Genomic DNA, 18,270 nt, shown 5'->3' with positions numbered 1-18,270 from the left:
AAGTGAAAAGTAATTCAGGAGATTCTTATCCAAAAGGAATATGTTAGCCAATTCATTTGCTTATATCCCCTTGCTATATATGCAGAAATAAGTAATGATACACTTGTTTGTATCATTAACTTAGTGTTTTTTCTTCTCATTGGTGCATAGTTAAATTACATCAATGGCATCTTATTTAGTAAAATATTATATCTATTTTTGAATACATAGATATTTTTGCAGCTTAGAATTTTTAAAATTCTATTTGGTTTTGAAAATCAAACTGGAAAGTTCTGTGGTGATTGAAAATTGGATATACCATAAATAAAAAATGAGTACATTTGCTATTTAAAGCAAATACTTAATGGCTAGAAGAGTGGAATAAAGCATAAATAGCAGTATTACTATAGCCATCAAGTTAATTTAATACCAATTATCACTCACAAGATTTTCATAATTTTTTGAGATTGATTACTTTATTCTTTTTAATTCCCAAAGCTTATTTTCCCTCTTTCCCACTCCCAGTATTTGAATGCATTTTGAATGGGAGCTTCTAAGATGAAGCAATACAAAGGGTGCAATTTTATTGTTTGTAAAGAGAAAAAAGATTCTTAACCAATGTGACAAGATGTCAGCATTTTAAATTTTAATGGTGGAACAGGGATTTTGGTTTTGGAGGGGCATATTTTCTGAACTTGTGAAATATTTTATAACTTTAAAAAATGTCATTTTTCTCTTTTGGATTGGTGACCTTAGGGTGAGGACTATATGATTTCTGGTATAAAATAAAAAAAATTAGTGTAACTGAAATTACACAAGATTCTGTATCTATCTTGGAGAAAATGTTTAATGCCTACAGATAATTTTCTTTCCTTCTTATGTTTATAGGGCTACGCACCACCACCTAAAAATGGGATTGAACAGAAGCGCCCTGGACGCCCTTTGAATATTACATCTTTAGTTAGGCTGTCTTCAGCTGTGCCAAACCAGATTTCCATTTCTTGGGCATCAGAAATTGGGAAGGTAAAAATTCTCTCCTCTGAACAACATGAAAGTAATCCCACTAGTTGATATATTTTGTTGTTTTTTTTCCTTAGGCTACTAGCTTCAATTTGTTCCGTTTTCTGATTTTAATCTCTAAAAAGCAGTAATTTCCAATTCAGGGATGGAGGTATGGAGATTCTTAAAGTTAAAAATTTTAAGATTTCCTGAGTCTCATCTCTTTATTTTCCTCAAAAGGAAATAAATATAATTATAATATTTATTAAGGTAATGGTTTAATCACAATAGTGTTTAAATAACATGTTAAGAAATTGGAAACTTTGGGTGATGTTTTGTATTTATGAAGAGTAACAAAGAAGCTTTATCTAGCTTTGGGGAAAATAGTTAAATGTATTCATGTTGTAATGAGAAATAATCTGTTCCAGCCTTAACAGAAACAGCTGATACTTCAGATAATATGTGGGTATCTCATGAACACATTTACTTAGAATTGTATTATTTCCTCTATTCCTTTAGGTTGATTATCTGGCTCTCTGTTGATTCTTAGTCTTAAAATGCATTATATCAGTTATGAATTACTGGTTAATACAACAGGCATTTTCATTTTAGAACTATTTGTTCATATAACTGAAATAATAGAAAGGCAAATTTCAGTTAATTTCTGAACATAGACTTTAAAAAATGTTTTTATTGATTTTTTTTTTTTTTAAAAGAGAGGAAGAGAGAGGGATAGAGAGATAGAAACATCAATGATAGAGAAACATCATGGATCAGCTGCCTCCTACATGCCCCCCACTGGGGATCACTAGTTGAACATAAACTTGAATGTTGCTATTTGATAGGGAAAAAGTATACTATTTTGTATTTTGTGGATAGAGAAATTGAGTGACATGTTTGTAGGAAGAATTTTTTGGTTTTATTACCAAGGTAATTGCAGAGATGGACATAAAGAAGGGCATTTTTGTATTAATTTTAGACTATATTACTCTCTCTCTAATGATTGTTCTGTTGAGCTCCCATTTCTGAATTTTTACTATAACTTATCAGTATTATCATAGGGTACTAATTTCTAGTATTTTTCATTTGCATGAACTGAATGTGCAGTGATAAAGCATTGTATAAGGATTCAGAAAATCTTGGCTTAGTTCTAAGTTGGCCATTGTTTGATTTTGGCAAAGTTGCCTAATTCCCTGAGGCCTACTTACTGTAAAGAATAGGTAAAATCTTGAGAATGAGTGTTGTATACAAATGTAAGGGACATTATCAAATGAGCAAGTATTAGTACTTTAAAGCCTACTGAGTGGAATTTGAACAGAATAATATTTTTTTTTGGGAAATGATTATCAACTTTCAGGTTTTTGAATAAATGGTTGTAGGCATTTTTTTTAAATTAAAAAATTAATATTTTTCTTTTTGCCACACAACGAGAATAATATTCTTTCTTTGTAATTATATTAATTAACTTAGAATTTGCACACTATCTTGGGTATTCAGATATTTAAAAGGACTGTTTCAGGACATTAAAAGTAATATTTTAAGTAATTGGTTTGGCAACTACTCAAAGTATTTTCTTATTATAGAATTGATTGGGTTCATATATGTAGTGCAAAGGTAAGAGATTTTTAGCATTTTGGTAAAATTATATTTCATCCCTTTATAGCTCTCTAAATAGTTAATGAAGGTTCCTTTGTACCAGATTTAAGAGATATGGATTGATGTTATTCTGGCCTTGTCTATTTTATTATGTCTTCATGTATCTTACATATTCCAGTAGCTGCCCCTTTCCTAGTGAAATGCCCATTTCAGAACAGGAGTTAATTTGTTAGAGTTTTTCTCAGAAGAAAGCTGATTTGGGGTTCATTTAAATGATTGCTCAAGGCCATGCAGCAAGTGGTCTCTTCTGCTCAAGGCCATGAAGTAAGTGGAATTCTGGATTTGAAATGTTAATTCAGACCACTGGTGTTTGAACTTTCTGCAGTGGAACCCATTTTTCAATGACAATATTATGATAGCCCATACATAAAAACAAAAATTCTACTTAGAAGTCGGCAGGGGAGAGTACATTATTATTCATATCAATATGGTCCCTGAGGTACCAGTTTTGCTAGGTTAGAAACATAGTTTGAAAGCCACTGATCTGAGGTATGTAATCTTCTCCATGTATGTTTTAAAGTGATAAGTGATTGAGAAATACCTTTAATATGATTGGGCTTTTATCTTCCCTGAAAGAGCTGATTTTGTTTCCTTAGCTGATTTTGTTGACCTTCCTGTAGAAGTTATTTTGAATGTCATTTTTAGAAACCAGAGATTCTTAGACAAGTATTTTATGTAAATAAAGAGACTATTATCTCTTGTCTTTAATACAGATTATCTTTCTTTGTAGAATTACTCCATGTCTGTATATCTTGTACGGCAGCTCACATCAGCCATGTTATTACAGAGATTAAAAATGAAAGGTATTAGAAACCCTGATCATTCCAGAGCACTAAGTAAGTAATGTTTGTAAGGTTGAGCATATGAGATGCTTTAATGGAAAAAAAAAAAAAAAAGCCTCACATATACATCAATGTAGGAATAACTTAGGAACAATTATTAGAAATCTAAAATGAATATTGAATTAAAAATACTCCCAAAACACTGCCCTATAAATTAAAAAAACCCTTCTCTTAGAAACTATTCCCAAGAAGATCAATTTTAAACCCCTACTAGTATGATTTTGGGTCTTCTCATGAAAACTTATTTAAATAAACATTAAGTTCATGGTAGTTTGGTTGTATACATTAAATTGAGAATAGGAATGCAAGTTTTCAAAAACCCCAGTGTTTAATAGAATGTACATTTAAAAAAATTATAAATAATCAAAAGCTCTTTTTGCTGAAGAACGGTTGATATCCACCAGCAACAATATTTGCCTTCTGAGATGTTTTATTTTGTACTTTGCTTTGATATAATAATAGGTAGAATAATAGGTAGAGAAAAAAATCTAACCCAAACTGGAAATAATTCAGTTCAGTAAATTTAATTGAAACAAGACATTTTTTGGGGAAAGAAAATATTTTCCCTTGCCGCTGAATGAACCTGAAAGGAGAAAAGAATCTATAGATTGAAAAGGGAGCTAAGTAGGGCTTTTGAAATTTTGAAATGGTATTTTGTTTCTTATATCTTGAACCATTTCTTATTTCCTCAGGACAATATTGATCTTCTTGCCTAGACCTAGAAGCCAAGGAAGCTCTTTTCTAATTTTTCTTGTATTGCTCCAATTTCCACTGTCTTTAGTTCCAGTCCCATTCTCCCTCCCTATAATGGCGTTGAGAATTAGGCATCTGAAGGGAGTGCATATATTTATTAGCTTGTATGTGCAGTAACTTGTATACTTTACCTGGCGAATGAAATCTCAGACACATTACCACATCCCTTGTCGTTTTCAGTTGTCAAAGGAAGTATAAAAATATTTGACTTTTCTGTTTGTAAATTTAGTAATTATTGGAAACAACCAAGACTCTCTAATGAAAAGTCATGAATGTGTGTTAGAACAGCATTGAAACTCAGAGTACTGCTGCTTTCTAAGTTCCTTTCTAATTGTTTTGTTCTTAAATCTTAAACAGCTTTCTGTTCTGAAATTCTTCTTACCTACAATTTTACTTTTAAAAATGTAGTTAAACATCTGATACAGAGTTTACAAGTTTGCAATTCTTTAACCTAATGCTGAAAGTATAATTCTGTTTTTAATACATTAATACTTAACATTTTGTTTGTTTTGTTTTTGTAGTTTCTTGACTTATTCAGAGTGTTTGGGGAAACTTTAATTAATATTATATATATTTCTATAATTCTGTTCATATGCCACAATTAATATAAACATTTTAAATTCTTTTTCTTCTTTTTGAAGTTAAAGAAAAACTTACTGCAGATCCTGATAGTGAAATTGCTACAACTAGCCTTCGGGTATCCTTGATGTGCCCTGTAAGTAAAGCAACAAAACATTCTGGGGTGTTTTACTTTTTATAAATCACTAATTTTCCTTTGAAAGTAAGTGTGGGAATGAATGATATATTATGGTAGAATTCTAAACTTCTGTCATTTTCCCATTCGGGAATCTTCATGATGAAGCATTGTAATTTCAAAGAGTGCAAACATTCTTCAGGCAGCGACTAAGCAAGAAGAGACCTAAAAGGATATTTGATTGTAGGAGAAGAGATCCTTTAGATTCAGAATAATACAGTTAATGCTATAGATAATCCACAGCTAATAATAAACCTACAGAGAGAGTTGCTCCTTTTATCAAACTATAAATGGTAATAAAATCACCAGGACCTAATAAATGCTAATGGATGGTTCTACTTCAATGACTTAGAATGTATAAGGTGTCTTAATTCATTTGTAATGTACTTCTAAATTGCACAATAATTTTTATTTTATGCTAGAGGCCCGGTGCACGAAATTTGTGCACAGGTAGGGTCCTTAGGCCTGGCCAGTGATCTGGGCTGATCGGGGCCTTCCTTTTTCCATGCCTCCCCCTAGAGGTCAGCACACATCATAGCAAGCAGTCCAACTCCTGAGGGGACACTGCGTATTGGACTTTTATATACCATATTTTCCGGCGTATAAGACGACTTTTTAACCCAGGAAAATCTTCTCAAAAGTCGGGGGTCGTCTTATACGCCGGGTGTCGTCTTATAGGGTGGGTGCTGAAACTTCCGAGCTGGACTGGAGAATTGCAGTTGCCGCATACGGTGGGGGGAGCTCAAAAAACGGCCGCACTCCATTCATTTCAATGGAGCCGGACAGAGACTGCAAGTGTCTCTGGTCAGCTCCTTTTTGTGCCGCATACGGTCTCTGTCCAGCTCTATTGAAATGAATGGAGTGCGGCCGGGTGCTTGCCGCATATGGCGGGGATGCGACTGCGGCCATTTTTGAGCTCCCCCCCCCACCATATGCGGCGACCGTATGAAAGCAGCAAGGGCGGCGCTGTATAAGTACGGTAGAAGAAAATCCACTCACCAGGATTCGTGGAAAGAAGTGACTTAACGTGGTCCCGATGACAAGGTGAGGGGGCACTTCACTGGGAAGGTGAAAGTGAAGGGCAGAACAAGCTGCAGGCGTCCGGGATGCCTGGGGTATGGGAAAAAGAGATAGAGCCGTGCCCAGAAAAACACGCCTCTTTCACCTGTCTGGCCCGCCCTTGTATCCTATTACCGTACCTCCTTCTCTGCCTCTCAGATCTCGCTCCTGAGGACTGCAGTGAAGCGGCGTTGCTAACTTGCCAGGGACTTGCCCAGCACTTGCTCTCTCTCTATTGTTTGTTATCTTCCTCCTATCATCATCAGTTCTAGTTTAGTTGACAGCTTAGAAAACAAACAGCGTGGCAGCTCCCATGGGTTTATTGTCTTATCCTTCCTTTCAGCTTTAGAGTGAATTAGGAAAAGTTTAATCCACTTACACTGTTTTATGTTTACATGTTTGATGACAAACAGCCTTATGTTTATAAGTGACAGTTTTCCTGCTAAGTACCTGCATGTCATAAGCATTTGAATTAAAATTACCATATTGAAATCAAATCTGATGTTTTTTAAATTTTTATTTGGTGTGCGTTGGAAGAGGGGTAGTCTTATATGGCGAGCATATCCCAAACTCTATATTTTAACTGGAAAAGTTGGGGGTCGTCTTCTACGCCCAGTCGTCTTATACACCAGAAAATACGGTATATAGATTTCCTAACATAGAGACTATAGGGGATAATCGGTCAGCAACGTAGATACTCCTCCTGTGAGTTTGGTACTGAGCTAATTGTGGAAGATAATACTGAAGATTTGATAAAAAGTTTTCAGAAAGTTAATAGTCTAGTTTGAGAGAGAAAGCCAACTTACATGAAAAAGCAAAAGACTTACCATATATACACTGAGTGGCCAGATTATTATGATCTCGGAACGCATAATCTGGCCTCTCAGTGTGTGTGTGTGTGTGTGTGTGTGTGTGTGTGTATTAGAGGCCCCGTGCATGAATTCATCCATGGGTGGGGTCCTGCCAGCCTGGCCAGGGGGAGGGGACATGGGCGGTTGGCCGGCCTGCCTGCTGGTAGAACTCCTGGTCAAGGGGACAATTTGCATATTAGCTTTTTATTATATAGGATATACACTGAGTGGCCAGATTATATGCATTCAGAGATCATAATAATCTGGCCACTCAATGTAATTGTGCTATTGGAGTACCAGAGGAGAGCTGGGAATGGTCAGGAATAGTGGATGAAGGCTTCTTTAAAATCAGTACTGTTGGAGGGGACCCATTCCATATGAGAGGGACTTTATATGGAATCAGGAATTTATAATGCAGTTTAGGTGGCATTTGGTAACCAGTCACCATTGTGAGAAATGTACAGTGTGGGGAAAAAGTAGGTTTACAGTTGTGAGTAACCGAAACATAGAGCTTATTCTTATATTATTAATTAATTATTGTATTAATTTCCATACAAACAACTATAAACCTTTCTTTTTACTTTTTTAAAAAATATATATTTTCATTGATTTCAGAGAGGAAGGGAGAGATAGAAACATCAATGATGAGAGAGAATCATTGATTGCTGCCTCTTGCATGCCTCCCCTGGGGATTGAGCCTGCAACCCAGGCATGTATCCTTGACCGGAATCAAACCCGGGATCCTTTAGTCCACAGGCTGATGCTCTATCCACTAAGCCAAATCAGCTAGAGCTGTAAACCTACTTTCGCCTCACTGTCTACAATTTTAAATGGAGAGAGAATTGTTTCAGAGAGAGAGAGAGAGAAGAGAATAATTTGTTGAGTTCCTATTATGTGCCCCTTATTTAACTCCCTTAGCAAATCTGTATGGGGGTTGTTCCCATTTTGCAGATGAGGAAACTCAGATTGAAAGATTGGCTAACCCAAATCACACAATAATTACTAGTAGAATAAGGATAACAATTTTGGTCTTCTGGCATCATTTCAGAATATACCATATTGCTACATTGGGCCAAAATAATAAATGTTCTGATTATAAGTCTATGAGGAGGCAGTAACAAATGCCAAAAGCTTTTGTTAAAAAATAATTATTTATTGTTGAAAATATTACATATGTCCCCTTTTCCCCCATTGACTCCCTCTAACCCTCCTCTCTCTGTCCACACTCCCCCCCCACCACCACCATCTCCACGCCAGGCCTTCAGCACCCTATTGTTTGTGTCCATGGGTTATGCATTCAAGGTCTTTGGTTGATTATAAGTCCCCCTTTCTACCACCCTGGATAGTGGTATTTGCAGATATTTTTATCTTGAAGCTTTATTTTTAAAAAAATTATCATTAACTTAAACTAACATCTTTATTGAAAAAGGGATAGAATTACATGAAATTGGAATTGCTTAGGAATTGAGAATCTTTGGTTGTCAAACCCAGAGAGAAGTCTGTAGTGCCATTAGGGGAGGTGGTGGCAGAGGTCCTAGCGGGCATGTGTTTGGACCCAGGACCTCCTATTCATAAGCTTTGTACAGACCTTCAGGCAAAAGTTTTAATCCTTCATATGATATACTTCATATCAAATATGATAGCTTCATATTGTGATAGCTTTTTTTGTACTGATATATGTGAAAAAGTCACTAATTTATATTATGTAACAGAAGGTTCAAAATTTTGTGTATCACATGCCACCATTCAGGTGAAAATGTTTTTTATTTTTATTTTTTGGAAAATGTTTTTTAAAACACACATAGACCATCTATGAAAGGACATGCAAGAGTTTGTTAACAGTGGTTCTCTCTAAATAGAAGAACCAGTGACAAAGAGACATGTTTTCATTGTATATGGATGTTGTTCTACCTGTGAATTTACGTTACCTATTTTCAAAAAGTGAAAACATTTTTTTAAATTATAGGGCTAGCAATGAATACTAATAAAATGGGCAGCAGCCTTGATGGAAGTAAATTCTGTTTTGAATTTCTTTTTCATTTTGAACTTCTTGTATGACTTCTTTCAGACTTTTATGACTGACTATTCCCATTGAGGTTTTGTTCTCCTTCCTGAAGTGGTTTCTCATGTTTTCTATCCTGCCTGTAGTTAGGGAAAATGAGGCTGACAATCCCATGCCGAGCAGTGACTTGTACACATCTACAGTGTTTTGATGCTGCCCTTTATCTGCAAATGAATGAGAAGAAGCCCACCTGGATTTGTCCTGTGTGTGACAAAAAAGCTGCCTATGAAAGTCTAATTTTAGATGGGTAACTATTAGCTTTGTCTCCATTCAGTACAGCCTCATAGAAATTCTCTTCTAGCATAAGGTCAAGATGTTTGTGTGTTTTCTGCTTTATTATACTCAATCTTTTTTTAAAACCGTGGTTAACGGCTCTTTTATCTTTATGATTTCTGTTGGAGGCAAGAGGTAGAGTAGTTTCCTTTTCTTTTTGCTTCCCAATATCATATTTTGTAGCCTGTCCTAAAGAGGGGAAAGCCCAGTTTCTAAGTGAGCTTATGTCTGACTGGAAGTTCGTTGATTTTATTGACCTTAAAGTACCAGCATTTTTGTTTCATTGATTTTTCTCTATTTCATTTGTGTTTTTTTGTTTGTTTGTTTTTACCCATTTGTTTACTTTCACTTTAATTGTTCTTTTTTTATAGTTTTGTTTAGATAGAAGCTGAGCTTGTTGATTTGCATTCTCCTAATATAGACAGATTAGTGCTATAAATTTTCCTCTAAGTACTGCTTTAGCAACATTTCACAAATTTTGTTACATTTTTACTTTCATAAAGTTTAAAATACTTGTTAATTTGTTTTTATGTTTTTTTTTTTCTCATGGGTTGTTTGTTAATTTTCAAATATATGAGGATTTTCCAGATATTTTTCTGATGATGATTTCAAATTTAACTTTATTTTGGTCATAGGACATAATTTGTATGCTTAGTTATTTAAAAAAATTTATTGAGACTTATATTGCTACCAGAGGCCCAATGCACAAAATTTGTGCACGGGATGTGTGTGTGTCCCTCAGCCCACACCCTCTCCAATCGACTGCTGGCTCCTAACCGCTCACCTGCCTGCCAGCCTGATCACCCCCTAACCACTCCCCTGCCAGCCTGATCGATGCCTAACTGCTCCTCTGCCGGCCCGATTGCCCCTAACTGCCTGCGCCTGCCGGCCTGGTCACCCCTAACTGCCCTCCCCTGCCTGCCCGGTCGCCCCTAACTGCTCTCCCCTGCTGACCTGGTTTTCCCCAACTGCCCTCCCCTGCAGCCTGGTCCCCCTCAACTGCCCTCCCCTGCAGGCCTGGTCCCCCCCAACTGCCCTTCCTTGCAAGCCTGGTCCCCCTCAATTGCCCTCCCCTGCAGGCCTGGTCCCCCCAACTGCCCTCCTCTGCCGGCCCGGTCACCCCTAACTTCCTCCCCTGCAGGCCTGGTTCTTCCCAACTGCCCTCCCTTGCAGGCCTGGTCACTCCCAACTGCCCTCCTCTGCTGGCCTGATTGCCTACAACTGCCCTCCCCTGCTGGCCATCTTGTGTGTTGGAGTGATGGTCAGTTTGCATATTACTCTTTTACTAGATAGGCTTTCTTCTTCTTCCCCCCACCTCTATGATTCATTTTCCTTGATAATATAAGCTTATAAGTTAGATTTTGTATAATAACATTTCTGTTTGCTTATGTATGTTTTATATGTTGTGAAGGTTGTTCTTTACTGCAATCAATTTCTGTTTAGCCACTATTTTTTAGATGACTCAGTAAGTCATTTAACTCTTTTATGCCCTTTAAAGATCTAAAACATAGAAGGAAGGGGGTATAATAGTTGTCCTAAAGTTTAAAGTATTGAACTACCAAAACAAACAAACTGAAGTCAGTATTACTTTTGTCTCCAATGTAATAAGTACTTCTTTGTTATAATTTCACTTTTGAACAAGGGCACTGATTCCATTTTTCTACTTAATTGGTTTATAGCCTTTTTATGGAAATTCTCAGTGACTGTTCTGATGTGGATGAGATCAAATTCCAAGAAGATGGCTCTTGGTGTCCAATGAGACCGAAGAAAGAAGCTATGAAAGTATCCAGCCAACCATGCACAAAAATAGAAAGTATGTGTAGAATGGCAGCAGAGAGCAAAGCAGTGAGACTCTTGCAGCATTATCTTTATCGTTAACATTGGCCACTAGAACTTCATTTGAAGCTCTGTTTGCTAACTTTGTGTGTGTGTGTTAATCCTTACCCGAGGATATTTTTTCCCCATTGATTTTTAGAGAGAATGAAAGGGTTGAAGGGAGGGGGAGAGACAGAAACATTGATGTGAGAGAGACCACATCAATCAGTTGCCTTCCGCATTCACCCTGGTAAGGGCTGGGATCGAGCTTGCAACTGAGGTATGTGCCCTTGACTGGAATAGAACCTGCGACCTTCAGTCCAAGGGCCAACTCTCTACCCACTGAGCAACCAGCTAGACTATAATGGAAAATAAGTTTATCTTTTGATAACTTTATCTTTTGATCATATATTATATAGGTAATTTCCCCCAACTGATTTTTATTCTTTAAGAAATGTGCCCAAGTTTAAAAGTATACCATTCTTTTAACCAGTCTTTTTATAGTTATTTTTCATATGTAAAGTAAATGAAAAAAAATAATCTAAAATTATTTTAATATATGGTGTTTGTTACAAAATGAAAATTTATAAATGACATTCCTATGGACAGTTTTTCAGAATTGTTTTTATAGTACCTGTTGAGGTACCTGTGAATGATGAAGGAAAAGTTTCCCGCATCTTTGAAAAAAATAGTGATTTAGTTGATTACTTGCTGCTGCTTTTTCATTATCAACTAGCATTCATTTACTGCTAAACAGATTGCCGGGCACAATATACTTTCTATGAAATGGTGAATGTATGAGACTATCATAATGGGCAGAAAGGAGAACCTAGGTGATAAGTAGACAGGCAGTTTATAAGAAAAATTTTAAATGTCTGAATAACAAGTGAGAAGTTTGGGGGTTTTTCATGGTGAAAATTTTTGTCAAGTTCTGGTGAAGAGCCTATGCATTCTTTGATATGAGCACCCTTGCTTTGCTAGAATAGAAAATTCTGATTCTGATTGAACACTGCAACAAGTCTGTGAAAACACAGTCAGTGACACCACGTATTCTTGTTCATGGCCGGAGATCAGCCCCCTAACTCCAGATGTCTGTCTATGAAACGACTGCTTACTTGCTGAGACACCGTGAGCAGCAGGATATGTGCATATGCGTTGGTAGTACCAGGGAGAAAACTGAGCATGTTTGAGGCTTTTGGCTCTCTTTCAGGGCATAGAGCTCACTCTGTCTCTCCCAGTTAGTAATTTTACAGAGAGATGTCTGGAGTTAGGGAGTTGGTCTCTTTCCATGGGACAGAGTATGTAGCTTTCTGGCATGCTGCACAGTTAAGACTCCTGTGGCTAGAGTTTGTGTCACAACCTTAAATTTTTTTTTTCTGTTCCTTACATGCAGGTTCAAGTGTCCTCAGTAAGCCTTGTTCAGTGACTGTAGCCAATGAGGCAAGCAAGAAGAAAGTGGATGTTATAGACCTAACAATAGAAAGCTCTTCTGATGAAGAGGAAGACCCTCCTGCCAAAAGGAAGTGCATCTTTATGTCAGAAACACAAAGCAGCCCAACCAAAGGGTTTGTTAATTTATAGTTTACTACAGTTTATTACACTTGGAACTAACTGTTACTGGGATAGGTTTGTGAATGTCTCTTTGATAGTTACATAATCATAGAATGCTATTTTAATTTGCCTTTGTTTAGTTGAAGTATTTTCAATATTTAAATGAAGAAAGTATTCCCATCTTTGGGAAGTAAAAGTTGAAATCTTCTCATGTGTAAGTATTTCATATAAGTAGCAAATTTGGCATCACAGACCAACAGAAGGAAGCCTATGGAATCTGGAATCTGACAAGTGTGGATTCCAAGTTTGATACCATTGCTTACTCATTCATGATGTATGATGAAAAATTTAACTTGCTTGAGCTTCCTGTTTCTGTTCTTTACAATGGGGTTAGAAAATGCCTACCTCATAAGATTTTTTTTAAGATTTCAATAAGATAATGAGAGAACTTAGCCTCAGTGTCTGGCAAATGAGAAGGAATACAAATGAAAAACCAGGAAAACTTATTTTCCATTATAGTCTAGAAATTTTGTGAGCAGTTATTTTTTTTAAGAGGCATTGTTTTAGTAAAACTTACAGTTTTACAGAGCACCAAAAGTAAAAAGCATTCTGTCTACAGATAACCACTGTTAACATTTTGATAGTGATTCTTCTAACCTCTTCCTTGCATACCCTACTATAATCCTTAAATGCAATCATGTAGTATCTATCAGAAGAAACTGGCACCTTAATTTAAGACATTTAGAAAACCTCTGATATTTTTCTACATGAAAAGATAATTTTAAATATTATGTTCCTACCCTATTCCCTGGAAATTGAATGTGGTTTTGTCATTAATATGGAGGTATTCTAAAGATAGGAAACAAAAAATAGAGGTTAATAATGTATTTCTCTGGATTAAGGATCATTAGGAATTGGTTGCAAAATTATATTAATATATTTATGATTGTAAAGTAGGAGGGAGCACATGATGAATTTCAGGCTTTAGGATAATAATTAAAGTTAACCCATTTTTAGATATTTAAATCTGGACCAAATGTGATAAATTCAATGATCCAGTATACAGTCTAGAATACTAATATTCACTGTCTTGCAACATTCCAGCAATTTACCTGTGTACTATGATATTATGAATAAGACTAAAAATTTAAAAAATATATGTGTACACATTGATAATATCTACATACATATGCCTGTGTATTTGCCAACTCTATGAAGAGGCAGTGACATGTCAAAAGCCTTTTTTTTTTTTTAAAGAATTCTTTATTGTTGAAAATATTACATATGTCCTCCTTTTTCCTCCATTGACTCCCTCCAGCCCGTCCCCACCCCAGGCCTTCAGCACCCTGTTGTGTGTGTCCATGGGTTATGCATTCAAGGTCTTTGGTTGATTACCTCCCACCCACGCAACCCTCCCCCCACTTTCCTTCTGAGATTCTGCACTCTGTTCCATGCTTCCATGTCTCTGGGTCCATTCTGTTCATCAGGTTTTTTTGTTACTTAGATTCCACATATGAGTGCGATCATGTGATATTTCTCTTTCTCTGACTGACTTATTTCACTTAGCATGATACTCTCCAGGTCTCTCCATGCTGTCTCAAAGGGTAAGAGATTCTTCTTTTTTTACTTCTGCATGGTATTCCATGGTATAAATGTATCACAGTTTTTTTATCCACTCATCTATTGATGGGCACTAGGGCTGTTTCCAGATCTTAGCTATTGTAAATTGTGTTGCTATGACATAGGGGTGTATACATTCTTTCTGATGGGTGCTTCAGGTTTCTTAGGATATATTCCTAGAAGTGGGATCACTGGGTCAAATGGCAGGTCCATATTTAATTTTTTGAGGAAACTGCATACTGGTTTTCATAATGGTTGCAGCAATCTGCATTCCCACCAGCAGTGTACTAGTGTTCCCTTTTCTCTACATCCTTGCCAGCACTTGTAATTTGTTTATTTGTTGATGGTAGCCATTCTGACAGGTGTGAGATGGTACCTCATTGTCGTTTTGATTTGCATCTCTCAGATGATTAGTGACTTTGAACATTTTTCATATATCTCTTGGCCATCTATATGTCCTCTTTGGACAAGTGTCTATTTAGGTCCTTTGCCCATTTTTAAATTGGATTGTTTGTCTACCCTTTGTTAAGTTGTATGAGTTCCTTATATATTTTGGATATTAATCCTTTATCAGATGTATCATTGCCAAATATGTTCTCCCATACAGTGGGCTCTCTTTTCATTTTGTTGATGGGTTTCTTTTGATGTGCAGAAGCTTTTTATTTTGATGTAGTCCCATTTGTTTATATTATCCTTAGTTTCCTTTGTCTTAGGAGATGTGTCTGTAAACATATTGTCTGAGATTTTGCTGCCTATGGTTTCTTCTAAGATTTTTATGGTTTCACGACTTACGTTTAAGTCTTTTATCCATTTTGAGATTATTCTTGTGTCTGGTGTAAGTTGGTGGTCTAGTTTCATTTTTTTGCATGTATCTGTCCAATTTTCTCAATGCCATTTATTGAAGAGACTCTCTTGACTCCATTGTATGCTCTTGCCTCCTTTGTCAAATATTAATTGAGCGTAATAGGTCGATTTCTGGGTTCTCTGTTCTGTTCCATTGATCTACATGCATGTTCTTGTGCCAGTACCAGGCTGTTTTGATTAAGGTGACTTTGTAATCAAACTTGAAATCTGGTATTGTGATTCCTCCAACTTTGTTTTTCTTTCTCAAAATTGCTGTAGCTATTTGGGGTCTTTTTGGATTCCATATAAATTTTTGGAGTATTTGTTCTAGCTCTGTGAAATATGCTGTTGGTATTTTAATAGGAATTGCATTGAATCTGTAGATTGCCTTGGGTAGGATGGACATTTTAATGATGTTGATTCTGCCAGTCCATGAACATGGTATATTCTTCCACTTGTTTATATCTTCCATCTCTTTTTTCAACGTCCTGTAGTTTTCCGAGTACAGGTCTTTTGCCTCCTTGGTATCTTAATTTTTTTAAAATTTAAATCTTTATTGTTCAGATTATTACAATTGTTCCTCTTTTTCCCCCCATAGCTCCCCTCCACCCGGTTCCCACCCCTACCCTCTGCCCTTACCTTGCCCCCCCCCCACTGTCCTCATCCATAGGTATACGATTTTTGTCCAGTCTCTTCCCGCATCCCCCACACCCCTTTCCCCCTGAGAATTGTCAGTCCACTTCCTTTCTATGCCCCTGATTCTATTATATTCACCAGTTTATTCTGTTCATCAGATTTTTTTATTCACTTGAATTTTAGATTCCCTTGTTGATAGATATGTATTTGTTGTTCATAATTTTTATCTTTACCTTTTTCTTCTTCCTCTTATTAAAGAATACCTTTCAGCATTTCATATAATACTGGTTTGGTGGTGATGAACTCCTTTAGCTTTTTCTTATCTGTGAAGCTCTTTATCTGCCCTTCAGTTCTGAATGGTAGCTTTGCTGGGCAGAGTAATCTTGGTTGTAGGTTCTTGCTATTCATCACTTTGAATATTTCTTGCCACTCCTGTCTGGCCTGCATAGTTTCTGTTGAGAAATCAACTGACAGTCGTAAGGGTGCTCCCTTGTAGGTAACTAACTGTTTTTCTCTTGCTGCTTTTAATATTCTCTCTTTGTCTTTTGCTCTTGGCATTTTAATTGTGATGTGTCTTGGTGTGGTCCTCTTTGGATTCCTTTTGTTTGGGGTTCTGTACGCTTCCTGGACTTGTAAGTCTATTTCTTTCACCAGGTGGGGTAATTTTTTGGTCATTATTTCTTCAAATAGGTTTTCAGTATCATGCTCTCTCTCTTCTTCTGGCACCCCCATAATTCTGATGTTGGTACACTTGAAGTTGTCCCAGAGGCTCCTTACACTATCTTCATATTTTTGGATTCTTTTTTCATTTTGCTTTTCCAATTGAGTGTTTTTTGCTTCTTTGTATTTCAAATCTTTGACTTGATTCTTGCGATCCTCTAGTCTGCTGTTAGATCTCTGTATAATATTTTTTATTTTAGTCAGTGTATGCTTAATTTCTAGTTGGTCCTTTTTCATATCTTCTATGGTCTCGCTAAATTTATTGGCCTTTTCTAGAAAATTCTTGAAAAACCTTATAACCGTGGTTTTGAACTCTATATCCAGGCATTTGTTTTCCTCCATTTCTTTCATTTGTGACCTGTTTCTTTGTCTCCACATTTTGGCTGCTTCCCTGAGTTGATAGAGTGGCTTTGTGTGCTAGGTGTCCTATAGGGCCCAGTGGCTCAGCCTCCCCAGTTACCTGAGGTGTACACCCTTGGTGCACTCCTTTGTGGGCTGTGTGCACAGTCTTGTTGTAGTTAAGCTTTGATTGTTGTTGGTATCACTGGGAGGAATTGACCTCTAGGCCAGTTGGCTGTGAGGATCAGCTGTCTACGCTGGGAGAACTTCTGTGCTGGAGACACCCTTATGAGACAAGACTTGCAAAAGCCTCTGTGCTCAGCTTGGATGGGGTGGAGTCTCAGGGTGGAGCAGACAGCATTGGTTTCCCGTCAGCCCTGCCCTAATAGGCCCCTGTGTGTCAGTGTCCCGTGGTAATCACTGCAAGCACCTCTGAGAGAAAGCCGCTCTCGAGTTCCGCCTACTGCCAGACAGTCCAGTTTCTCCCCGTATGAATCTGGGTCCCCAGAGACTCGCCCAGAACTGGAGTTCAGTGCAGTCGGAAGCTTTTGTCTCCCTCCCGCTTGAGAAAGCCAGCCGCGTACTCAGTTGCCAGTCCTCTCCGCACGTGTATCTCAGTACCTCTGCCTCCTGCAGCTCCACTGAGTCTCAGTTTGCTTTTCTCTTTCCTTCTAGTTGTAGAATTTCCACTCACCCAGCCTTCCTGTGGTTCTGGATGATGTTCGTTTTGTCTTTTAGTTGTAGTTTTGAAATTGTTCTGCGGGGCAGCAGTTTAGGTGTTTTTCTATGCCGCCATTTTGGTTTCTCTCGGTATCTTAATTATTTTGTTGCAATGGTAAATGCGATTGTTTGTTTAGCTTCTCTTTCTGAGAATTAATTATCTAATCTAATAATAGACAAATATGCAAATTGACCGCACCTTCGCTACACCTAAGCCACGCCCACCAGCCACGCCACACCCACCAACCAATCAGGACGAGTATGCAAATTGCCCCAACAAAGATGGCGGCTAATTTGCATATCAAGACAGCGTCCAAAGAAGTCAAGAGCTGCAGAAGGGAGTAAAGCTTGGAAGAAGCAAGCAAGCGAGGCGGGGGGGGGGGGGAATAAGGGTGGGGCGGAGGCAGGGCCGGGGCCGAAGGGAAACGCGGGTGGGCTGGAGGAGAAGGCGGGGCGGGGGAGAAGGGTGGGGCAGAGGCGGGGCGGGGGAGAAGGGCGGAGCGGAGGCGGGGCTGGGGCCGAAGGGAAACACGGGCGGGCTGGAGAAGGTGAGGCGGGTGATAAAGGTGGAGCGGAGGCGGGGCCGGGGGCGAAGGGAAACGCGGGCGGGCTGGAGGAGAAGGTGAGGCGGGGGACAAGGGCGGGGTGGAGGCGGGGCCGGGGCCGAAGGGAAACGCGGGCGGGCTGGAGGAGAAGGCGGGGCGGGGGAGAAGGGCGGGGCGGAGGCGGGGCGGGGGAGAAGGGCGGAGCGGAGGCGGGGCCGGGGGCGAAGGGAAACGCAGGCGGGCTGGAGAAGAA

General features: G+C 38.1%; 1 protein-coding gene and 1 non-coding gene across 10 annotated transcripts in view; one reads left to right on the top strand and one right to left on the bottom strand.

Annotated features, from left to right (window-relative positions):
- PIAS2 (protein inhibitor of activated STAT 2) overlaps nt 1-18,270 on the top strand; it is a 75,275-nt gene that overhangs the window by 39,972 nt on the left and 17,033 nt on the right. For all 9 annotated transcript variants that reach the window (XM_054723755.1, XM_054723753.1, XM_054723756.1 and 6 more), the window contains 6 exons: nt 868-1,002; nt 3,365-3,470; nt 4,871-4,944; nt 9,042-9,202; nt 10,908-11,041; nt 12,437-12,608. In XM_054723755.1, coding sequence (XP_054579730.1) covers nt 868-1,002; nt 3,365-3,470; nt 4,871-4,944; nt 9,042-9,202; nt 10,908-11,041; nt 12,437-12,608 — 782 coding nt within the window. The remainder of the gene's footprint in view (nt 1-867; nt 1,003-3,364; nt 3,471-4,870; nt 4,945-9,041; nt 9,203-10,907; nt 11,042-12,436; nt 12,609-18,270) is intronic.
- LOC114230083 (small nucleolar RNA SNORA17) lies at nt 5,431-5,549 on the bottom strand. The gene has a single exon (XR_003615929.1). It is a non-coding gene; the product is annotated as a small nucleolar RNA SNORA17 (small nucleolar RNA).

The sequence above is a fragment of the Eptesicus fuscus genome, chromosome 12 (assembly GCF_027574615.1).
Source record: "Eptesicus fuscus isolate TK198812 chromosome 12, DD_ASM_mEF_20220401, whole genome shotgun sequence".
In the NCBI taxonomy this organism is placed as follows: domain Eukaryota; kingdom Metazoa; phylum Chordata; class Mammalia; order Chiroptera; family Vespertilionidae; genus Eptesicus; species Eptesicus fuscus.
This window is presented reverse-complemented; position numbering and strand designations above follow the sequence as displayed.